The following is a 26,266-nucleotide window of genomic DNA, read 5'->3' on the forward strand; positions in this document are numbered from 1 at the left end:
TATCTCTCTATATTATATCCGAGTTAATGAAAGATATCTTTCTCACATAGTTTTGGGCTTTGCTTAAAAGGGTGTCAAATTGGCACACAAAATTCTAAACCTATGCATGATCAAGACTTGTGTACAGTGTCAGGAATTATACACAAACATGAAATTCCCAAATATATAGAAAAATCATATACTTATTTTAATTTTTGAATTTATAAATGTAATAGTTAAGGTCACCTACAAGGACTTTTTCATATGAAGGATTACCAATTCACAGGTAATCCTTAAATGAAGCATTTCAGAATAGGATGATCAAAAACTTGAGCAAACAATACCAGGAACAAGTCCAATGGTGATCAATGATTTGAACAATATAATGGGAATTCCAATACTCAAGAGTTCAAAAATTGAATTTAGAACAGGGATAAAATGGAAAGTCAGAAGTTCAACCATCCTACCTCCTCCTTATCTAATAATCTCAGATTATAAAGATTTTAAAAAATCCTTCAGTTTCCTTACTCTGACAAAGTATCTATACTTTGGTATATATAAAAGGCTAAGTGACTGGCCGAGCAGCTGAATAGCTGGTAGGTACGATGTGCACTGACCATCGGGGAAAGACGTTCAACGCCGTAGCTGCCGAGTGACAGCAAATTTGTAGAGTGCCCTCTCCACTCCGGGACCCCTCTCGGGACATTGGAGAGCTGGTTTTGGCCTGATCCCTGGTGGCCAGGCCGAGGGATTCCACCTGCCCGAGGGACCCTGTTCACTCCAGACCTCCTTTGAGCCACAGTACCACCCCAGGTGCAGACTGCTGGGGAGAGACCAGGTTAGCTCCAGGGCGTGTCCAGCCCATCTCCCCCAGTCTGTCCCTGCTGGACATCTTCTAGTTAATTTCCTTCGAATGTGCAGGAATCTGTGTACCAGGCCACTAGTATTCATTATGATAGCACACTTTTAAAGGATGACATAGCAAGGGCTTTTTCTATGGTCTAATAAGGTTTAATGCAATGAAGTTAATTAATTGTCCATCTAAACCACATGTGTCAAACACAAGGCCTGCGGGCCAAATCCGTCCCGCCAGGCCTTGCAATGTGGCCCGCACCGCGCTGTCATCACTGCACTCCGCTGCGTTTCCATCACAATGACAGTTTATGACTGTTCAGTAAACCATTTGGCTCGCGATTTAGGCTGGATTTTAGATTTTGGCCCCTTCTCTGATTGAGTTCAACACCCCTAATCTAAACTAATAAAAAAGTAAGATGCAAATTGACCATATCTTCAAGATGCCCATCAGCCAATCAGGAGTGAGTAAACAAAGATGGGGCTTAATGTACACACACACACACACACACACACACACACACACGCAGGCACCAACACAGGTGGTCCACACCACAGCCGCTCCGGGCCTCAGGGCAGCGTGGGAAGGTGAAAAGGCAGCTCTGAGCCAGAGTGAAGGTGGTGCCGGAGCAAAGGCAGTGCTGGCAGCCAGGGGAAGGAAGACCCATTCTCGCACGAATCTTCGTGCATCAGGCCTCTAGTGTGTTAATAAGCTTCCTTCAACTGCAAAAAAATTTGCTTGTGAGGGACGAAAGTAAATCTCAAAAATACATGGTCACTGTTATCTTTCATTTCCTTTTATAGTATCCCAAATTTCTATTAGGCTAATATTGTAAGACAAATTCATTCACTTTCATTATGAGCCTTTAAAAATATTTTCATGACAAAGGTAAAAATGCCTGATGACACATTATTTTTTTTAGCATAATAAAAAGAATCTTTTATAATTTCTAATAAAGTTTTACGTAAGCACATATTTTTTTCTCTTTTAGATATACTTTTAGTAATTTCAGAGAGGAAGGGAGAGGGCGAGAGATAGAAACATCAATGATGAGACAGAATAATTGATTGGCTGCCTCCAGTACGCCCACTACTGGGGTTTGAGCCTGCAATCTGTGCATGTGCCCTGACCAGGAAATCCAACTGTGACCACCTACCTGGTTCATAGGTAAATGCCCAAACACTGAGTCACAGTGGCCAAGCAACTACCGTCATCCTCACTCAAGGATATGTTTATGTTTATTGATTTTAGAGAGAAAGTGGTAGGGAGGGAGGGGGGAGAGAGAGAGGGAGAGGGAGAGGGAGAGGGAGAGGGAGAGGGAGGGAGGGGAGGGAGGGGGGAGGAAGGGGGGAGAGGGAGGGGGAGAGGGAGGGGGAGAGGGAGAGGGAGAGGGAGGGAGGGGAGGGAGGGGGGGAGGGAGGGGGGAGAGGGAGGGGGAGAGGGAGAGGGAGAGGGAGGGGGAGAGGGAGAGGGAGAGGGAGAGGGAGGGGGAGAGGGAGAGAGATCAGTTGCCTCCCATACCCGCCCTGACTGGGATTGAGCCCGCAGCCCAGGTGTGCGCCCGGACCGGGAATCTAACCTGCAACCTTTTTGAAGTACAGGATGATGCTCCAAAACAGCGAGCAGCCAGCTGGGCTGTAAGTGTGTCTTTTTGTAAATATAGTGAAATGGAAAACAAATCCTTAAAAAATAGTAATTTTATATTTCATGATACAGTTTATTATTCAACATTTTACCTTTTTTTAACATGTAAAATTTCAAATATGTGATTTCTTAATTTATCATGCCACTTCATTTTAAGGACTTTAGTTATTCCTTTCAGATTACTGATAAAGATATTGTAACTGAGTCTAAGTAACAGTTCAAATAAAACTTATTATTCATGGTGTCAATAAGAATTTTAGTAGAAAACTCAACCAGAGCAAACAAAGAGATAGAAAACCCAAATAATTTTTGCTGATTACTACTTGTCTTTTATAAACAAACACTCCTTTTTCCCCCCAAGTATGAACTCTAATCCTTTCCTCTAAAGTTTTATACTCTCTAAATTATATTTCCTGCACCTGCCTATAATCCTACTTTTCTTAATCCCAGAGGCAAACATTAGTAACACTTGAAAACCATACTCTCTCAAAAATATATTCCCCAAAATGGTAAGATTCTAGGCTGAGGAGAGATAAAACCAATGTGGAGTTACAAAATAAATATAGACAGAGAAGAAGGTCTATAATAAACCATAGGAACTAAAACAATTCATAGAAAGAAGGAAACAAGCATAGGTGCCAGAGGAAAATGCAAACTCCAAGTCCCATAGTCTCAGATAATTACTGACAAACTATAATTCACTATTCTTTCAGTTATAGTCAAGAGAAAGCTGGGCTGGCTGTGTTAATACCTGTGTTTCACACAGAGCACATTTTGGGGGGAAATCTATTACCAGGAATAAATAAGTGGTAATGAGGCAAACAATTAATTCTACACCTTTATGCACTAATAACAGAGTTTTAAAATACAAGAAGTCTGAGAGAACTGTGAAAGAAATATACAAATTTCTAATGCACAGAAAGAAGAAAATAAACAACACACTTTAAAGAAGAAAGTAAAGAGGAAGTAGAAAGTATTACAAGCTGAATGAAAATGAAATGTCAAAATTTGTGGGAGGCAGCCAAATCAATGCTTAGAAAAAAATTTATATACCACTAGAAATCTATAGTAAAAATGAAAAGTTGTAAATAAAGGAATTTTATTTTATTTTACCTATTTATTGAATTCACTGGGGTGACATTGGTTAATAAAATTATAAAGGTTTCAGGTGTGTAGTAATTAATTTTTCAATAAATAAGGACACACATGCAGATGACTTAGTTTATGCAAAATAAGTCACAAGGTGCTGAAAGCTTTGGCTAAACCTATTTCTTAAATATCTGATTAATCCCCAAAGTTTAAAATTCTTCCTATATTAAGCCTAAACTTGCAAGCTAATTTGTGCTTTACAGTGTAGTTGAAACTTGTAAGGAAACTTTTTCTCATAAAAAAGAATTATTGGAAATAATGCATAGATTTCTATGCAAAATTCTACTATTGATATTATGGTATATCTTTTTTAACCCTTTCAGTTAACCTATTAATATGTTTAGTTTACTATGTATTTATTTTTAACATGTATTTTACTATAACTTATTTGTGTGTTTGCGTGCATGTTTTGCAGGCAACATATTGTTGGATCATATTATTTTGTACAAAGTAACAATGTCAACCTTTTAGTTGAATAATTAAGGTTTTGAATTATCTTAGTGCTCACTGCTAATTTTTGGAACACTGGGAAGAAGAATTCCTGAATATGTAGATCTGGTTTAATCTAGATAATAAAACCCTAATATGCAAATCTACCAAGTGATGGAACAACTGGTTGCTATGACACCCGCTGACCACCAGGGGGAAGATGCTCAATGCAGGAGCTGCCCCCTGGTGGTCAGTGTGCTCCCACAAGGGGAGCGTCACTCAGCCAGAAGCTGGGCTCATCATGGCTGGTGAGCTTAGCGGCAGTGGCGGAGCTTCTCTGGCTTCTACTGCAGGTGAGCGGTAAGGAGTGAGGGTTCCTGGACTGCAAGGACCCTGGAATGCAAGAGGAATGTCTGACTGCTGGCAGGCGCACATCCCCTGAGGGGTCTCAGCCTGTGAGAAGACTCAGGCCTGGCTGGGGAACCTCCCTCCGCCACCCCGAGTGCTTGAATTTCATGCACTGGGCCTGTAGTTTTATATAATGCAGACAGATGTCTTAACTTTGGAAATTTGTTGATAGACATGTTGAGTTGCTTCCTTAGATCAAGAACTTTTTGTAATTGAAGGGCTCCCAGAACTTCAACCTGTTAAAATCTCAGGAGTTTAAAATGATGTGAGAAGACTGATGATTGTATGGAACCTGAAGATAGGAAGGAGTACATCTGATTTGATTAAGAATAGCTACTAGTATACCTACTCTATCTAAAATTTTATTTTGAAAATATGCTAAGAAAAGACTAGACTGGATACTCTGTGCTCAACGGGAATTAAAGACTTAAAAGAAGCGCGGAATGTCTACATCCCAGCAACTTGAAAGAGCATTCTTTTTATGAAATTGTTGGAATAGATGCTAAAGGCTAACAGTTATCATCAGAGATATCAACCGGAATCCATTCTGGTATTTTCTTCTGGCTCATACACTACACGTTTCAAGGATAATTCTATTTTCTTCACTAACTTGTCCAAAACTAATCACTTCATAGTTTATAGAAAATAGCACTTGTGTAAATAGTTAATACTCTCATAAAAATTCCATTCACCCAAAGCTGGCTAGATGCATTATAGTACATAATTGCTGAAACTATGAATTGTTTGCAAGTTGGGTTCATGCTGCTATAACAATTCCCCATTCACTCAAACTTTGCTATATGGCTTACATGTGCATAACTGTTAAAACGTGAGTTGTTTCCAAGTTAGTTCATGATCTGTGGTCCAATTACAATATATTTACCTAGAGACAATTGTAACTGTCAGTAAAAAATACTTTTCCATCATAAATATTGTCATATATCATAGTCAATATAAATAATATAACATAATTAATGTCAAAATTTAAATCATGTACTCTTTGAAAATCAGACTTTCAAATGTAAGATGATTTGAAATACTTAATAAATCTCCCTAAAAAGCTTCACTACAAAAATATGCTACCAAGACATTAACAACAAGAAAAAATGAGAACATTTTGCAAAATAAAATGAAATAGAATATGATCAAGAGAGAATATTTTTTAGTTGAAATGTTGTTCTCCTACACTGGCAGAAGAGGTAAAATGTCTTTCCTCTATATAATCCTCTAAATGTAAGTATTTATTTGACATTTATAAAGGGGTAGGGTTTGCTATACAGAGGAATCAATAACAACCTTGTAAAGCCTACAGCAGTGTACATAAACATGCTGTAGGAGACATTAACTCTAGACTGAAAGAAATAATTATATTTTCAATAAGCACGTTCTTATTAGATAATCAATTTTTTTACACATGTTACTAGCATTTTCACAGATCAAATAGTGAGTGGCAGAGGTTGTTATATCAAAATCATACATTATATGCTTATGAGGTACTTTTAATTTTTCAAAGGTATCTACTTATTTTTGGTCAGCCACATTTAACTCAGATTATATAAAAACAAGATGTTCATGGGGTGATTAATTCAGGAGGATATTTATACCAGTCTTATCTTAGAAATAAATTCTTAACCAATTATTTTCATGTCAGAAGACTTAATAATTCAAATTACATGCTGCCCTTATTCCCAGATTCAAGAGATTTGTCACAATCAATGTTTCTGAAATATTAAATTAAAAGGTATCATGGTAATTACTATGGAATAAATAGCAATTAGGATTTTTTAGGTAAATAAGCTCAAACTGTTTGCAGTGAATATTTAGAATACTAATATTTCCCCATACAATGCATGCATTATTCAGAAGTAGCCTAAAAATATAAAATGTAAATTCACAGAATTACCTCAAAAGACCTTAAGAAACAGATTTTACAGGAATTTGATACTTGGTTAAGAAACATCTATGCATAATGTATCCCAAAAGAGGTAGATTTGAAGGTAAATAATACAAATTATGTTACCTAAAATGATCATATTACTATTCTACATGTTTAATAGTGAACATATGCTTTGAGATGGGTAATTTGCAGGATAAGCAAAAGACATTTAAAAATTTATATCAGCTAACAACTATAATTTATAGTGTAAACATATACCAGAAATTTGAATTAGATAAGTACTTACTGCTATGTAATAAACTTTTGCCTTTTCTACTAACATCCAATTTTTCTCCATATCAAGATGTTTTTCTTTTTTATAACAATTGGCAGCAGCAAGATTAGCTACAAGGGACCTAAAACAACAAAAAGCAAGTAAGTTTTTTTGCGCCAGATATATAGTTTATTCTTTTTATTGCAAACTTGTCATATACTTCTATACAGTTAATTAACAGTATTTTTTGCAAATTTGGTTTTATATTTTAATTCTTCACAACTGCTGTATATTGATTTTAATAAATGTAAATAAATTTTGTTTTGAGAACTCTTGAGACTTCTGTTTGCCTGTGAGATAAACAGAGATATTAATCCTTTTTCTAAATACCACCTGGTATTTTGAGAAACTGGCATTTAAGTTTCTTTTTGATATTTAAATGCTATGATTATCTACTTTCTACATTTTAATAGTTCAAAATGCAGTTATGAAATAAAGCTATAATGCCATTATGCATAAAAATATTCAAATAAAAACTTCTATATATTTCTTTTTTAACCTAATGCTTTAAAAGCCAAGTATGGAATTAATTTTACAAGATACATATAAAGACTATGTTTACTATGTGAAATTAATTTGCCAAGAATTAAATGTTAAGGACTGGAATAAATTTAAATTAGCTTCTACAGTTGAAACCTCCCTGCCCTGGTCCAGTTTCGAAGTAGAAAAATCTAAGCAGGATACTACATTTAAATTCTTGCTACAAGTGCCTCATAGAGCTTTTTATTATTGTCCAACAATTAAACTTAATAATTATTTACATTACCTATCTATACTAATAAATACTAATAAGAGGGTAATATGCTAAAAAGACTGGGTTGACTGGATATCTTTCGGATGTCCAACTTCCTTCCAGACAAAGCCATGATGGCAGGAGCCAAGCCAGAGGCAGTTAGGGGCAATCAGGCTGGCAGGGGAAAGCATTTAGGTGGTGAACAGACTAGCAGGCGAGGACAATCAGGCTGGCAGGCAGAGGTGGGTAGAGGTGATCAGGCAGGCAGCAAGAGGCGGTTAAGGGTGATCAGGCAGGCAAGCAGGTTTGGAAGATTTTGGCACTCTATTTTTGAAAGTTATATTATAGTTATTTAATGATTACTGCCAAAATAGTGTCAGATTCTTTTTTAAAAATATATATTTTATTTTAGAGAGGAAGGAAGAGGGAGAGAGTTGATAGAAACATCAATGATGAGAGAGAATCATTGATTGGCTGCCTCCCACACTCCCCCCTATTGGGGGATCAAGTCTGCAGCCCAGGCATGTGCCCTTGGCCAGAATCGAACCTGCGACCCTTCAGTCCGCAGGCTGATTCTCTATCCTAGGGGTGTCGAACTCAATCAGAGAAGGGGCCAAAATCTAAAATCCAGCCTAAATCGCGGGCCAAATGGTTTACTGAACAGTCATAAACTGTCATTGTGATGGAAACGCAGCAGAGTGCAGTGATGACAGCGCGGTGCGGGCCACATTGCAAGGCCTGGCGGGACGGATTTGGCCCGCGGGCCTTGTGTTTGACACATGTGCTCTATCCATTGAGCCAAACCAGCCAGGGCTAGTGTCATTTTCTGGAGGTCAAAGAATGAGCAAAAATAAAAGGAACTAAGAAAGGGGAATTGAACAAGGGAATGAGAGAGAAGCTAAGAAATAAAGGAAGAAAAAGAGGCAAATAAAAAAGGTGGGAAAGGCAGGGAGATAAGAAATGGAAGAGAGCCGAAACCGGTTTGGCTCAGTGGTAGAGCGTTGGTCTGCGGACTGAAGGGTCCCAGGTTCGATTCTGGTCAGGGGCATGTATGTTGGTTGTGGGCACATCCCCGGTAGGGGGTGTGCAAGAGGCAGCTGGTCGATGTTTCTCTCTCATCAACGTTTCTAACTCTCTAGCCCTCTCTCTTCCCCTCTGTAAAAAAAATCAATAAAATATATTATTTTAAAAAAAAAAGAACTGGAAGAGAGTAGACTAAATACTTCTAGCTATAATAGAGCATAAAATATCTAATGAATCACTATTTAAAAAAAGATCAGCTTTGGTGATTCTAAGAATTTAACATTTAGAAAAGTTACTTTATTTTTCACTTGAACAGGAGGGAAAAAGCCCGAGCAGATGAGTAATATGGTAACAATACTGTTAGCAATGTATGAATGTACTGAAAGGAAACCTCCATGTAGCTGCCAAAGACACAAATACAACCAATGCATGGGAGCCCTGGAGGATAAATTCAAAGTTCACTTAAAGAAGAATTTTTAATAAATAAAATTGTATAGAAATGCAATGGATTATTTTTGAGTGGTACATTATCCATGGCTAAATTTGTTTAATATGGATGACTGACTATTTGCCAAAAATGCTTTAGATGACCTAATTCATGTGAGACTGGATATAACATAGTATTGTATATGTTAAAAATTACATATGAATGTGTAGATGTAAGTATGTAGTCCAATATTCCAAACTCAGGATATGGTGAAAAGTATGTGTCTTTCTAATCCCAGTTTAGCAAAAAGCTAGCTATAAACATTGAATAAAATGTTTTCCTTCTCTGATCCTAATTATAAGAAGCAGATATTAGATTAGATAATCTCAAAAATTTCATTCCACTATACCACAAGAAGACAACAGCAGGTTCAAAAGGGCAATTAAAAAAAAAGAAAGAAAAAATGATACAAGGAAGAGTTTATTAAACATTAAGAGCAATTATAAATGTGAGATCTAAATTCCAAAATTAGACTGGAATTCAGATTTTATCAGTGTTGAAATGGCCAATTAGTACAAGCTTCCCTGGGAATTACGCTGACCTGTTGCCACCAGTGATGCACGCAGCACAAGTTCCCGTCGGCTGCTCATTCTGCTCATAGTAATGAGCATCCACATGCGCTTCGGCAGCTTTTCTCTTCAGGATCTCTCCAAATTTATCAATCCCAATGCATCCAAAAAATGTTGCTGCTTTGTGTGGCTTCTGAATCATCCACTGAAAAATAGGAACATAAATAATTTTAATGTGTCAGAAAATGGTACACCATAGTTCAGTATTCTGTTGTAGATAGTGGCATAAAAGAGATACTTTATTAGAAACTGTGGCTGTTATGAATGGAATTTCCATCCTGCACTACCATTTATGATAACAGATTTGATATAACAATCACACACAAAAAAAACTTATTATACTACTTTTGGGGACAGAAATAGAGCATAGTGGTTAAGAACTCAGAATCTAAAATCATAAAGACCTTAGGGCAATGCTGGCTTGATACAGAAAAATAATAGCGATTCCCAATAGAAGTAGTATAGCAATATCATTAGAAGCCCAGCATCTACTGAGACAGTCTGGATTCAAATCTTGCCTCTGTCATTTACTAGCTGTATGGGTAAGAATGTCACTTAGGCATTCCTATGCCTCATTTTCCTCATCTGTACATTTAAAATATATATATAAAGAACATCTCATAAGGTTGTTGAGAATTAAATACTTTAAACCAGACATACAAAAAGTACAAATATAGCAGCCAAGAATATGTCTTGTTCTACACATTACTTTTGTTCATGTAGAAAGTCTAAATACTCTATTTTTGATATCAGCATATTTAGGACACTGACAAAATGTGAAAACTTTATTCTTGATCAGTGATTTCTATTCAAAAGTTCGTCAATTTAAAATAAGAGTTTAGTAAGCCAAAGCAGACACACAAAATAAGAAGCCATGCTCATGGCTTCAAATCACTTAATAACCTAACTGAGAAAGTAAGGATGTTATCAAGAAAGTTGAAAGATTAAAAAACCTTTTTTTGAAAGTTTATAAATTAACTAGAGGCTCGGTACACAAAATTTGTGCGGGGGGGGGGGGGGGGGCGGGGTCCCCTCAGCCCAGCATGTAAACTCTCCAATTTGGGACCCCTTAGGGTAGGGGTGTCGAACTCAATCAGAGAAAGGGCCAAAATCTAAAATCCAGCCTAAATCGCGGGCCGAATGGTTTACTGAACAGTCATAAACTGTCATTGTGATGGAAACGCAGCGGAGTGCAGTGATGACAGCGCGGTGCGGGCCACATTGCAAGGCCTGGCGGGACGGATTTGGCCCTCGGGCCTTGTGTTTGACACATGTGCCTTAGGGGATATCTGACTGCCTGTTTAGGCCCGATCCCTGGACTAAATAGGCAGTGGGATATCCCCCTCCAATCCAAGACCACTGGTTCCTAACCGCTCCCCTGCCAGCCTGCCTGATCACCCCTGCCTGGCCACCCCTAACCACCTCTGCCTGCTGGCCTGATCATCCCTCACTGCCCCCCTTGCTGGCCTGGTTGCCCCAACTGAAGCCCAGCTGGCCTGGTCACCTCACGCAGCCTATCTGGTCATCCGCTTGGTAGTGACAGTCACTTAGGCTTTTATATAGGGAGATCTGCTAATAGTTCTGTTAAAATTTTAGTACATCTCTAACATTACCTCCAAAACAATGTGTTGCCAATACCTAAGCAATCTGTTTTTGACCATTCTGATATCCAATCAATAACACTGAATGCATGTCTACTAGAGGAAAATGACAGAGACTATCATACAAAGACACAACTACATTTCCAAATTCTCCAGGAAAGAGATGCAATCTTGTTCAGAGCCTCTCCTTATGTTCCTTCTTTTGGCCAAAATAAATTGCCCAGCCTCTCTTTGTTTAGGTATGCATAGTACATCCTTAAATACCCATCTTTAAGTTCTACCCTATCCCCGAGGGAGTAAGAAGGTCCAGAATTACTCTTGTGTTGTGTATACTTTAAAAACAAAACTAAAAGGAAACAACTATAGAATTTTCAGACCCTGGACAGGGCAGGACTATGATTCTGACAGAAAACAAGGTGAGCCCTGACATCATGCAGGCTCTCTGCCAGGAGGCAATTTGCAGACTTGGTGCAGGGAGGAAGAAACCAAACGGAGCCTGGCATTCTCACTGAAATGAGGGAACAGAAATAAAGTGTTTAAGGAGAGCCCGAAGAGTAGAACCTGAAAGAGAGTCCCAGAGAGGAATGAGCTGAAATTCTATAAAGCAGCTCTGGAGGCTTTGGCAGGACACCAATCTGTGCATGTTTAAGGAAATCATAAGAATATACATAAAATCTCTAGGATTAAAAAGTGACTTTATCAAAGTCTCAGGATTCAAGATCACTGTACACAGATCTAATGTAATTCTATGTACTATCAAGGAATAGCTGAAAATTAAAATTAGGAAAACAATGCCATTTACAGTAGTATAAAAAATGAAACATAGTGGGACCAATTAAAAAAAATGTCTAAGACCTATACATAAAACACTGCAAAAAAAAAAAAAGCCCCAAAATAATGCTAAAAAACCCCCACCAACAATAACTATATAGAACGATTCTATGTGCGTGAATTAGAAAACTAAATATTCTTAAGATAGCAATTCTCCCCAAATTTATTCAAAGATTCACTGCAACACTAATCAAAATCTCAATAGGATTTCTGAAGATACCAAAAAGCTGATTCAATAATCAACAGAAAAAAAGAAAAAAGAAAAAAAAAAAAGGAACTAGAATAGCTAAAGGTTAGGAAGTGTGTCGATATTCTGGAAAGCAATATTGATGAATCACAATCTCTTCAAATATAATGTTGATCATACAACCTATGATCTCAGGAGCATGTTTTAAGGATTAGAAATAGACTAACAAGAAATGTACTTTAGATCATTAAATGATACCTATTATTATAGTTGGCTCACTTTTATCCCGAGAACGAAAGGGCTCTCATTATACTGTAAGTAACTACCCCTAACTAATGAATAAGAAAACGACAGCTATAATTGATGACTTTAAATAAATACATGAACATAGTTGAATTCAATTTTAAAAGCAATAGTAAAGGTAGAATACCACCAGGAAACACCCAGGAGGGAAATTAAATATAAGCGAAGGAAGATCAGAAGAGACATCCAGAGATGGGTGACGTTACCAACTGGTCTCTGAAGAACGGGTGTAAGTTTCAAAAATGGCTGTGAACTGGAAACAGAGGCACAGCACAGAGCTCAGGCCTCCTTTCCTATCGGGAATTTTATCATGGTTTCCTAAGGTAAAATCAATTCTATTAGTTCCAAACAACCTAGTATTTATTTCCTAATAATTGAGAGCCTATTGCGCACTGTAAAATTTTCAAACGTGGAATCAGACTGTCAGCACCACTCTCACTTGCTGTGTCACAAAGCTTTTTTGTATAGCGCTTGTTTTGTTGCTGTTTTTAATCACAGAAACTACCCAAACTCCAGTTTTCCAAGTATCTGATATCACCCAAAGAAAAGTAGCAGTGCAATGCTAAAACAGAACTATTTGGAGTTAGTGGTTCAAATGTTTAACCTAGTAGATGTCACCTGTTACCCTAGAAAATTTAAAATGACCTGCAGACTCAATGTGGATTTGCTAAAGCACCCAGAGGGCCTTAAGCACACAGTTGAGGAATAAAATAGTATGTTAACCAAAAACAATGAAAGGAAAAATAAAGGACTATTAGGAGTTTAATGACAGAGCACGGTGTGGGAGGGTACAGGTGAATGTGAAAAGTAGATCTAGGCCAGGTCATTAAATGCCACTCTAAGAAATTAGGCAGCATTCTGTATGAAGAAGGGCACAAACGAGGGTTTTGAGTAAAGGAGTCAGATAACGAGAGATGAGGCCTCATAAAGAAAGCAGGAAGAGGCCTGGCTGGTTTGCCTCAGTGGACAGAGAGTCGGCCTACAGACTAAAGGGTCCAGGGTTCAATTCCAGGCAAGGGCACATGCGTGAGTTGCAAGATCGTTTCCCAGTAGGGGGCATGCAGGAGGCAGCCAATCAATGATTCCCTCTCATCATTGTTTCTATCTCTCCCTCTCCCTTCCTCTCAGATATCAATAAGAATATATAGGAAGGAAGGAAGGAAAGAAGGAAGGAGAGAGGGAGGAAAGAAGGGAGGGAGGGAAGACTTATAGCTGAAATTAAATGGAGACTAAATAAATATCATATTAAGCTTCACATCAAGAGTCTTTAACCAAATATGGAAAGACTTCCAATAATATTAACTTCACCTTCCAGATGAATTTCCTCTTTGTCACCTAAATGCAATATTTAGAATAATATAATTGGCAATGATTCTCAAGAGACAATCACTTCTAAAGCAATGCTATATACTTTAATTCAATTCATAATAGAATGCTGAAGAATGGTACCTAGATACTAAAATAATAGCAAGATAAGCCAAACGTAAGAAATTTTATATCAGAAACCCAATGAGGCATTTCAGAAAAACTAGAGCACAACTAAAAGAGATTAAATGTCAAAACTGGGTAATAACAGCAACAAACAGATTGCAAAGGGTGGTGAGGAAATCATAAGTGAAGTAGTTGGATAGGAAAATAGCATCTATCACACAGCTTAAAGGATTGGTTCTTTCAGAGGATTGCTGTGCTCCCAAGTGAGACGGGGTGAAACACAAAGATTTTTATAAATATTATTAAGAACCCATTCTCCCTCAATAACTAGTATGCTATGCTCCTTTCCTGCCAAAACTGCTCCATTTCCCCTGTTGGCAAACATACTATTAATAAAAATTGGTTCCCATGATTCCTACTATTATACCAACAATGGTTCTTTTGTTATTTTTATTGTTAAATACCTTTTCACATCTAGTTTTCAGAGGAGATTTTTGGAAAACTTTGGTTTAGTAGAGATGAACTTTAGACTAGGACACATATAGTTCATCTAGTCCTGTGATGGTAAATTACATACTCTATTAGAGATTATATTTCCTGTAGAATTATTTTAAGAATCGAGTAAGATAATGTATGCAAAGTGTCTGTTAAAGAGTACAGATGATGATGATGATAATATGAGGGCACTAAAATATAAAGTATGTTGTAGTTTAACTTCATTAAACTCATTGCATAAATATTTTCTGATCACCTACCATTTGTTGAACACTATTGCAGTAAAAAATAGAGCAGCATTTCTCTATCTCTTTTGTAGGCTTCTTAAAAAAAAAAACAAACCAAAAAAACCCCTTTATATATATATATAATTATATATATATATATATAATTATATATATATATATAATTATATATATATAATATATAAAATATATTAAAAATATATTTTTAATTGATTTTTTTACAGAGAGGAAGGGAGAGTGATAGAGAGTTAAAAACAGCAATCAGCTGCCTCCTATATACCCCCTGGGGATGTGCAGGCAACCAAGGTACATGCCCTTGACTGAAATCGAACCTGGGACCTTTCAGTCAGCAGGTCATTGCTCTATCCACTGAGCCAAACCGGTTTCGGCTTCTGTAGGCTTCTTTGCTTCTCCTGATCGCTTCGTGTTCTGTAGGCCTGGATCCAAGGATTACCTGCTCTGCTCACCCTACACAATTTTTCTGGATCTGATCTAGTCTACTCCCCGGGTATGTGATATATATATATCAGCGCATGAGAGTAGCACATATGTTAGACTTTGGGGAGTGGCCAAAGAAATTTCCCAAGGAATATATGTGAAACTGTGGCCATGCCAAAACTTGTAGAAATGAAGGGACCTGGAAGATCTTGTGTGAGATAGTTAATTTTCAGAGGAAAAAGGATGACCAAGAGGCTCAGAAGCAAAAATGAGGCTATTGGAATTAGAGAACTGAAGGTAAATTCAGTATTCCAAACAGGATTTTGATACCTTATAAACAGCAATGAATGAAGATGAATAAGAAAAGTGTCAAAATGCTATAATCTCTTCTTTCAATCTGTATTTTAAAAATAAAGTATTTTCTAAAACATACAATAAATGCTTACTGAATATATTTCACTTGGAGATATTAATAATAAAACCACTGACCCAAATGAAAGGTTTAGTATAGAACCTGGCATAAAGTTGGCACAGAATATATTTTAACGACGTATTGTTAAACTGTTAAATACTTAGATAGTAAGGAGTTTGAATTTTATCTTCTAAGATTTGTAGCCTGCCTGAGACCCATGGGCCACGATCAGGCCAAGGTGTAATGCGTCCCTGGAATTACAAAGAGACTCTGATGTACTTTTCCCAGGAGAAGATCCATAGATTTCACCAGACTCCTAAAGGGATTAAGGCACCCACCCCGAAGGGGGAAAGGTATGTATAGGGAGGAAGCCTTTTTCCTTTTAAGCAGATTAACAGGTTATATAGGATTGTGCCAAATTAACCAATAAAATCATTTAAAATAAAAAGTATTTATCTAAATTTAAAAATGCTGTGTAAGTTACGTTTATAAAATGCAACAACTTATATTATCTGAAATTGTTATGCAAAATTAAATTTTTAGCTATCTGCAATAAGTAGCCTATATACATTTCCAAATGTCTCCAAAACTAGGTGATAAAAATTAGCATAGCACCCAAATATGCTTTAGGGTAATCCGACTTTCACCAGGAGCCTTTAAGCAACACAATTTCTATAAAAAATGGAGAGTATACATTCTTTCCTCTATGCTCTCCCAAGATTTTAAAAAACCATGCCTACTTTAATTTTCAGTTTCTTACTCTACACACACAAAGTCTTTCTTTTAGGTTAAAATACAAGAAGTTTTCTTAAGGAAAAATCTGACCTTATTTTTTTAAAGAAAACAACCTTCTAGAAAATGTTTTTAGAAATAGAGTTCAGCCGAGACCGGTTTGGCTCAATGGTTAGAGAGTCGGCTTGGGGACTGAAGGGTCACAGGTTTGATTCCTGTCAAGGGCATGTATAATACATTGGTTGCGGGCATATCCCCAGTAGGGGGTGTGCAAGAGGCAGCTGATCGATGACACTCTCTCATCGATGTTTCTAACTCTCTATCTCTCTCCCTTTCTCTCTGTACAAAATCAATAAAATATATTTTTTAAAAAAAGAAATAGAGTTCAATATATATATATATATATATATATATATATATATATATATATTTTTTTTTTTTTTTCACACACACACACACACGCACACACCATTTTCACATTATTTGAAATAGTTAAGTTGCCTTACATAGTGAAATGCTGTAATATATATATAGAAATACACTAATGGGGATCAGGGCACACTATTCCAAATTATAGCACAATGGCCAAAATAAATAAATAAATAAAAATAACTGAGGAAATGCAAAAGCAGAAAGGTATTCTGACCTCCCCTTTCCTTCTCCTTTGAAGCAGCTCATAGAATCCTTGTGTGGGAAGGGCCCCCTATACCCAGAGGAAGAGAATATCTCCATCCCACAGACAGAGCGACATGAGAAGAATCCTAACAGAAGTTCACCCAGTTCTACTCTACGTGCCTCATACTCTCACCTAGCATGCTCCTACAAGACTTCGCACTCTTCATCAAACCTAGCGTAAAAATACTCAACTCAAACTGCTTCTTTGAGTCTGCATTTCCTTATGAAGGCTCCTGTGTTGCATAAAACTTACATTAAATAAATGTGTATGCTTTGTTAGTTTAATTTTCAGACCCAACCAGAGATATTAAGAGGGTCGAGGAAAACTTGCCTTTTCTACAACCTCAAGCAATTTCAACTTAAAGGAGATAGTAACAATGGCTGCTCTTTTTTAGAGGACATATTATTAATCCATATATTTATCACAATTTCAAAATCACTTCTAAAATTATTTTATCATTTTTCCATTATACTCCAGACATTTACCCCTGACAACTTGAGAAAAAAATTGTGCTAAAACTAAATATAAATAAAAGGTTCAGCGACGTAAAACTATAATTAGCTGAAGATGAGTTAGAAACGACAATATAATAAGGATCTAAATTAGCAAGTACTTACTATAATTTGGGCATTATGCTAGTCCTTTACTTACTATGTTATCCCAGTTAATCTGAACCACCAAACTCGAGATAAATATTCACTACTCCGATTTCACAGGTGAGCAAAGTAAGTCAGTGGCAGAGCTCAACTCTGTGTGGTTTTATAAAGTAAATTCTCAATCATTATGCCAGATAGGAGGAAAGAAAGGGAAGTAAAGAAAAGCATATTGGAAGGAGTATCATCAAATATCAGACATACAGCCAGCTTGGAAAAGAATAACTGTGTGGTCATGTATAAGTAACTTCGTTTCTCTAGCTATCATTGTCCTTAATTGTAAAAGTCAAGAAATTAGGATCCATCAGTTCAAGCTATAAAAAAAAAAAAAGTACAAAGTAAGAAAATAATCGCCATATAAGTTATTGTGGCCAAATAAAACTGGGACAGAGAGGTGAAGATAGTAAGAAAGTGGGTCTTCAGAAGTAAGACTGTCACTCAGATGCATTTGCCCAGAAATTCTACAAAATCTACAAAGAAGCATGCCAATTAACTACAAAAGAACAAGAGAAAATTTGGGAGAGAAAAATCCTTCTCCTTTACTGTTTTTAGTGTATGTGTTATAAAAAGCAAAATCCCCTAAAGGCAGTAAACATCTGCCCATAGACACATATTAGAAACAACATCAAAAATATAAGGCAAAGGTCAAGTCAAAGTTTATTGACAATGATAAACTATGACAGCGTCTATTAAATTAGCCCTTCCTTCAAGGTGTATGTGATCAAAGCAGCAAAGATATTTTCACTCAGTCACATAACAAGCTATTTGTTGAGATTGAAACATCTGGTCAATATCTCCTAACACTGCAATTTCATGCACAGTTAGCATTAGGGCACATTTCTTCCCCTCTTCTTACAGGGCCCATAAGGGTGGCACATATGGCTGATCATTTCATTGAAAAAAGGATTCAATTCAAGGCATTACATACAATCGTCTGTGCTTTATGATGTTTTAAGTCTACCTGCCATCATTTTCCATCATCATTGCTCACTGCTGTTCTTTTCTACTATAAAAGCCTGCAAATATGACAGAGCACTTAAAGCTTAACAGCCTTCCTCCACTGGCGTTAGAAAGCATTCGGGGCAAAGGAATCTATAAAATGGGAGGTCTTTCTATTGTCAAAAACTCCCAATATATTAAACTATTTACCATTTTATTTACCATTTAAGCAAAGATCTAGAACAGATTAGAAAAGTAATGTTTACTGTCAAATCAAACACTTAACTTTCTATATGACAGATCTATGAAAGTATATTCTTTTGGTATAATTTTAGTTAAAATAAATGACTTGAAAAATATATAATAGAAACATTTAAAAATTAATTTTAACAGAGGTTTTCAGAATTCTTTTTCATTTGACAAAGAACAATTTTATACTAAGAGAATAGGGGTGTTACAAAATATTATCATCTGATGAAAAATTTCCACTTAAAATCCATGCATCAGTTGTCATGGTAACAGGACCCTTTCTTAAACACTTACTGTGGTAAACCTTAACTCACAACATAGATTTCTCTTTTTCCCCCTTTCTTCCTTTAGGGTAATAGCTTTAAGGGAAAAATAGAGTGTGGGTAGGGGACATCTTTAAAGCAACTGTTTCACATTTCTTTGACACATTTCCATGACAGGTGGTATAATTATATGAATATAGGTTATCCTCTAAAAATAAGAATTTACCTAGATGTTAATAGCTGAATAAATTTCAATGAGGAAATATTCTTCTGGTGATAAAGAATCACTTAAGGCCACCTTACAATAAGCAATATGCAATGGCTGATTAAGAAAGGAGAATATAAAAATAATAAGATTTAAATGAAATCTAAGTAAGATGTAATGTCCAACTCTGCTACTCTAGCAGATAATATAAGTATTTTTTGTCCATTAATTTATTTTTGTTCATTAGTTTTTGTCAAGCCAATCCTATATAAATATATTTAATGAATAGTACTATGGACCAGAAATCATGCTAGCATTGAAACACAGCCTTGAACAAGTCACCTATGGTCTTTATTCAATGGAGATTCCACACAAAACAAAATGCAAAGCAAACAAAACATGAAACAGAGAAATAAAATAATTGTGAGAAGTACAATGAAGAAAAAAACAAATGGCTGATCACAGTGGGGAGTGAAGAGGGACAAGGACAGAGTCTACTTTGAATAGACCTAAGGATATTTAACAGACAAAAATATGCAAATGAGATAATCACGCAAAGCAGGAGCTTGGGGCTGGAGAAAAAAAAAGAAAAAGAAAAAGAAGAGCCAAGAACAAAGATTCTGAGAGGGTTGGCATGTTTATAAAATGTGGAAATCAGTGTGGCTAGAGCAAGGTGAGGAAGGTGGAGAGTAAGTTTGGAAAAATATGCTGGTTCCAGATTGTGCATACCTTGTATGAGTAACTTTTACTCAGGGTGCAGTAGGATGCCACTAAAGGGTTTTAAACAAAAAAGTGAGATTACTGAATTTAAATAAGGTTCACTTATGTTACTGTACAGAAAGGTATGTTTATACTGTTTACTAATACGTTGGGAAAGTATTATTCACCCCACACACATCCAGTCCTTTAAAAAGCTATTAGCTCTGAAGGGTAATAAAATGTACCACCCAAAAGGGGCCTCTTGGGCATGTAGATTAGTTTAGGCAGAAGGCAATCAAGACCCAGGAAATCAAGAAAAACTTTTACCTATCCCAACCACCTACAAGAATTTAGGTAGGGGGCCTGACTCAGAAAGAGAACTATTATCAGAGTTAGCTTTTATCTGAATGACCTATCTGTGTGGCTGGGCAAATATCTAATTACCAAACATCTGTACTTCTGATTGTCCTGTGAATTACCCTCCTTCCCTTTAAGTCCCAGACCCCTATCCCATTCCTGAGCTCAGGAGAGCACATAAGACTCAACTGCCTGACTTGACTTTGGGTCTCATATTTTTATAGGGCTCCTCTACAGGTAGAATTAAAAATTTGTTTTTCTTTTGTTAATCCAGCTTGTGTTATTCTTATTTTAATTTTTTAATTAACCATTTAATTGTTACACCAGCCAAAGAAACTAAAAGGGTACAAGAAAAAAATTTTCTTGTCCAGTAGCTCTATCCTAAAATTATTTCCAGATTTTGACCTTCTCTTTTGCATCCACTTTTCATTAATTCCACTATTAACAACCATTCAACTTAGCAAGACCTCTTGCCTGGATTGTTGCAATCATTTCCTAATCTCCTTACTTCCATCCTTGACATTTTCCTTTAAAATGTAAGTCAGTGAGCTTATCATCCCTTTACTCAACACCCTCAATGCTCTCCCCATCCCTCAGTAAAAAAGCAAAAATCCTTATGATGTCTATGAAGCCCTACAGAAACAAGCCAGTCTTCTTTACGTCCTATTGCTTTTCTCACCTCATTTCCTGCTGCTCCTGCATTCTGCTCTAAGCAGACTCAACTCCTTGCAAAATTTTGAATCATGCCAAGCCTGTGCTCTGTTAGGAAATGCTGACATCTCTACTATACTAGACTTCCCTTTATACCCTGTGGCTCTTCCTTCATCTTGAAAGTCTTTACTCAAATCTTATTTTCTCAACAAAACTGTTCCACACACCCTATGTAATATTGTAAAATGCTCCTTTTGTTCCAACATTTCCAATACCACAACAAAACTTCTACTTTTCATTCCTTTTCTTTAACACCTTCTAATGTGTTTACATATCACATTCATTATATTTCTCCCTCCCACTAAAATATGAGTTCCATGAAAGCAGGGATTTTCATGTTTTACTCATCAATGCATCCCCAGCACTCGATCTCCTATAGTAGGTAACAGAATGTATTGAATGAATTGTATCTTATTAATATATCAATACACCACCAAAGTCAGATCAATAGATACCAAAAATTTATTTTGATGATTATTCATCATATTCTTAAAACATACTTGCTTGTTGTAAAACGAGAATAAAATCAGAACACAAGAATAAAATAATACTTCAGTAAATATCAGTTAATAATAATATTGATGGATTCATGTTATCACTGTCATTATTAAATAGTGCATGACCAGTATAACTATATAATTATATAAAGCATTACAAATATTAAAAAGGCGAAAACATAATGACAGAGTCTACAAAAGAAATGGGAATTTTAAAAACAAACATATTTATTTTCTGCATATTATGGGAAATAACTCATTTACTCTCCCTTTCACAGATGAAGAAATTGATGCAAAGAAAGGGTAAACAAGCATCCAGGACATGTATCTAGACAGTCTATAAACAAAGCCCAAGGTTGAACCACTTTTCTGTAACGGTCACTGGAGGGAATACTGTAAAAAATTAATAGAAATAATTGTTAGGTAAGATGTTCAGTTACTAAAATAAACATCCTCATATACCAATAATAACTTAATAGACAAAAAGGACGGAGATATAACGTATAATATGATGATTGCATATATGAAAATTGTTGAGAATAAATGCTAAGAGTTTCATTATAAAGAAAACTGTTTTTTCTTTGTTAATCCTCAGGTGAGGATATTTTCCCTCCCACTTATTATGTTTTCAGTTATTTATTTATTTTTTAAATATATTTTATTTTTTACAGAGAGGAAGAATGAGGGAGAGAGAGTTAAGAACATCGATGACAGAGAAACATCCACCAGCTGCCTCCTGCACACCCCCACCAGGGATGTGCCCACAACCCAGGTACATGCCCCTGACCGGAATCGAACCTGGGACACCCCCAGTCCGCAGACCAACGCTCTACCACGGAGCCAAACCGGTTTCGGCAGGTGAGGATATTTTTTCCATTGACTTTCAGAGCGAGGGGAGGGGACAAGACAGAGAAACATTGATGTGAGAGAAACACATAGATTGGATGCCTCCTTGTTGTGCCCCAACCAGGACCCAGGATTGAGCCTGCAACCAAGGTCCATAAGTGCCCTGGAACAGAATCAAACCTGTGACTTTTCAGTTCGCAGGTCAACCAACCACTGAGCCAAACTGGGTAGGGCACAAGGAAAAACTTTTTTTCCTATTTTATTTATTATATCTATATGAGATGACAGATGTTAAACTTATTGTGATGACCATATATACATTGCCTTACTCTGTACACCTGAGTGTATCAAAGCCTTACACTGTATACCCGAAACGCATATAGTGATATATGTCAATTATATCACAATAAAACTGAAAAAATAACTTAAGGAGAAAGTCTATCTACAATAGCAGCAAGAAGAAACCACACTTGAAGCCAATGATCCATCTTAGCATTGCTAAAATTGTACCAACCAGATGCGGCTCCTGCCTAAAGAAACAAAAGCTTCATCTAACCAAACCTCCAGCTCTATAAGTAAATGTTAAATATGAAGTGATCAAATCTAGACAATGTGGTAGTCTAAAGTACAAATAACCTAGTTTCTCTTTTTAGAAATAGTCAATGACACTTTAAAAAGGGGGAAGCAGGATAATTACCAAGTAAAAAAATATAAGGCATAAATGCAAAGTTAGAATTCTTGTTTAGATCTTGATTCAAATAAACCTATCACAAATAGATATTTTTGAAAAATTATGAAAATTTAAATATGAATTGAATAACATTAAGAAATTAATATATTAAGGTAATAGTGGCAGTGGGATTTTTTAAAAGTGTCATTCCTGAAGAGTTAATTCAAAGGATTTATAGATGAAATGACAAAATACCTGGGATTTCCCTCATAAGAGAAAGCAATAAAACAAGTTTGGCAAAATATTGATAAATTTTTAAGCTAGATCATTAGTACATGGGGTTCATTATACTATTCTTTTTTAAAATATATTTTATTGATATTTTACAGAGAGGAAGGGAGAGGGATAGAGAGCTAGAAACATCGATAAGAGAGAAACATAGACCAGCTGTCTCCTGCACAATCCCTACTAGGGATGTGCCCGCAACCAATGTACATGCCCTTCACCGAAATCGAACCTGGGACCTTTCAGTCCACAGACCGATGCTTTATCCACTGAGCCAAACTGGTTTCGGCACATTATATTATTCTTTTTACTTCTATGTAGATTTGAAATTTTCTACAATAAAATATTTAAATACACACACATAAACAAAGTGGAGAATTCAAATCTTGATGTATGACAAAAAGAAGACAAACATTTACCCTAAAAAATTATTATGAAAATATTGTTTCTCAATAAACCTATAAACTCTAATGTGATATTTTGAAAACATCAATATGATCCTTAAACTTGAGAGGATAATAGGAAAATACATTTCTGTAAAAGATGAATAATAATGAAGGGGGAGAGTGAAGGATTTACTACCAAGTATTATGAAATCAACAGAAGTAGAGTTCAAATACAGACCCAAGTATCAATGGCAATACAGTATAGAATACAGATGATACTTCATTGAGATGACAAAAAGAGGGAATTATTGAATAGAGTGTACTGGGATAAGTATATAGCCATTGAGGGAAGTATTCTTTCCCCTCACACTTTAACCAAAAATGTAAAAATAAGCCACTCAGAAAGGTAGAAAATTCAGCTTCTCATTTTAATAACTTTAAAACAGATTTCCTAAGCATGACATGAATGCCAAATAATATAAAGTAAGTACTGATAGTTGTAACCAGATATAAACTTATGATCACTCACTATAGAGGAAAAAGAAGTTGAGCATGTACCAGGGTGTTGGGGGAAGTCAGTATCCTTAATGGATGGAGCACTCTCAAAAATCTGAAGAAAAAGGTGGGCAAGGTTGTCACAATGATGCTGATGCTTCATAGAGTGAAGCCCATAGATATAGGCAATTATACACACACTCCTTTAATGTAAGTAAAGAATACAAGAATTTAAAATACTGAGAGGGCTGTCCCTATCAAAGAAAATCAGCAGCACTTTGCGAATACAAGAGCAATCTTTAATGGCTTTCAAATCTGTTTTAAGGAAGCTGTTGGTGATGCTCTTTACTGTTCACAGTGAGGATGGCATAAGGACTTTCAAAAAGCCCCCTCTGTCCTTCCCTTCGTACTGCTGAGGTGCTTATGCCATTCTAGCCCCTACTAATTGACTCTAGTAAGAGACGTTAACTTTGAGCTTGCCAATCCACAAAGAGTAAATAACTGGTAACAACTTCAGTGTTTCCCAAACTTTTGATATATGTGTGCCCCCCTTCTATAAATTTCGTAACGCTGAGTACCCCTTGTACTCATGAGAACATAGAATTAGGCGCAGCTAAGCATGGTGCAGTGCATATCCCCACCAAACTCTTCCTGTACCCCTGGGGGTACGCGTACCACACTTTGGGAAACACTGAACTATGTCATAGTCCTGAGTGCTGGTTTGTGAGGCCTGGTGACTCAAAGGCCAATTTCCTAGGCAAATATTTATCTGATGGGCTCATTCTTAGCCCACCTGTATCTATTCTTACATTAAAATAACAGCAATGGACAGTAAACATTTATTTTTGCACAGCAACATAAAATAATTACACAGTAGCATCCTACCTAATAAAAAATATGCAAATTAATCCTCACTCCGCTACAACCACAAGCCACACCCACAAGCCAATCAGAGCAAGCATGCAAATTAACCCCAACCAAGATGGCTGTGGCCACAGAGAGCAAGAGGGAGGCTTGGGTTTCCCAGGCAATGGAAGAAACCAAGCTTTCCGCCTGCCCTTGCTGGCCTAAGCCTCCACTAAAGGCTACAAAGTTCAATTATAGAAGGAAAACAAATCCAAACAGAAATGGTGGCAGCCATGGAGCAAGTAGGGGGCTTGGCTCCTATTTAGGATACAAAGTTTCAATTGTAGAAAGTAAATAAATTCCAGATACCAGGGCCTCCACTTGGGTTGCCAGGAGGTATGGCTGGCCTGAAAACCACCACAGGCCCCTCGCCTAGGCCTCTCCAGATCCCAAGGGAACCCTCACCCTGATCCAGGATGCCCTTCAGGGCAAACCAGCTGGCCCCCACCCGTGCACCAGGCCTCTATCCTAAATAATAAAAGTAATATGCAGATTGAGCATCACTCCAACACACAAGATGGCTGCCCCCATGTGGTTAAAGATCCTGCCCCCATGTGAACACAAGAGGGCAACCACAAGATGGCCAGCAGGGGAGGGAATTGGGAGGGACCAAGCCTGCAAGGGAGGGAAGTTGGGGGCGAGCAAACCTGCAGGAGAGGGTGGTTAGAGGTGACCAAGCTGGCAGAGAAGGGAAGTTAGGGGTGATGGGGCCTGCAGGGAAAGGCAGTTGGGAGGGACCCAGGCCTGCAGGGAGAGCAGTTGCGAGGACCAGGCCTGCAGAAGAGGGAAGTTGGGGGGCAAACAGGCTGGCAGCAGAGCAGTTAGACATCAAATCAGGCTGGCACGGGAGTGGTTTAGGGGGTGATCAGGCTGGCAGGCAGAAGCGGTTAGAGGCAATCAGGAAGGCAGGCAGGCAGGCAAGCAGTTGGGAGCCAACAGTCCTGGATTATTAGAGGGATGTCCGACTGCCCATTTAGACCCGATCCCACCGGGCAGTTGAACATCCCTCGAGGGGTCCCAGATTGGAGAGGGTGCAGGCTGGGCTGAGGGACACCCCGGTCCCCGTCCCACCCCCCCCCCCTTTGCATGAATTTTAGGCACCGGGCCTCTAGTCAGATAACTAAAGTGTATAGAATTATTTTAGGGAAAAAGTTTTATATTCAGAGAGTTCAAGGATAATCTTATCAGTGGCTCAATTTACATAATCAAAATGAAATGCTACTCGGCACCCACCATAAAATTATACACTTGTTAATCCAATACACTTCTA

At 37.1% G+C, this 26,266-nt stretch overlaps 1 protein-coding gene across 2 annotated transcripts in view; it reads right to left on the reverse strand.

Annotated features, from left to right (window-relative positions):
- Window positions 1-26,266, reverse strand: part of ADK (adenosine kinase) — a 418,239-nt gene that overhangs the window by 220,211 nt on the left and 171,762 nt on the right. For both annotated transcript variants that reach the window (XM_036438185.2, XM_036438186.2), the window contains exons 5-6: window positions 9,457-9,629; window positions 6,646-6,754 (exon numbers count right to left, since the gene is read on the reverse strand). In XM_036438185.2, coding sequence (XP_036294078.1) covers window positions 6,646-6,754; window positions 9,457-9,629 — 282 coding nt within the window. The remainder of the gene's footprint in view (window positions 1-6,645; window positions 6,755-9,456; window positions 9,630-26,266) is intronic.

This window comes from Pipistrellus kuhlii, unplaced genomic scaffold (genome assembly GCF_014108245.1).
Source record: "Pipistrellus kuhlii isolate mPipKuh1 unplaced genomic scaffold, mPipKuh1.p scaffold_m20_p_15, whole genome shotgun sequence".
Taxonomy (NCBI): Eukaryota; Metazoa; Chordata; class Mammalia; order Chiroptera; family Vespertilionidae; genus Pipistrellus; species Pipistrellus kuhlii.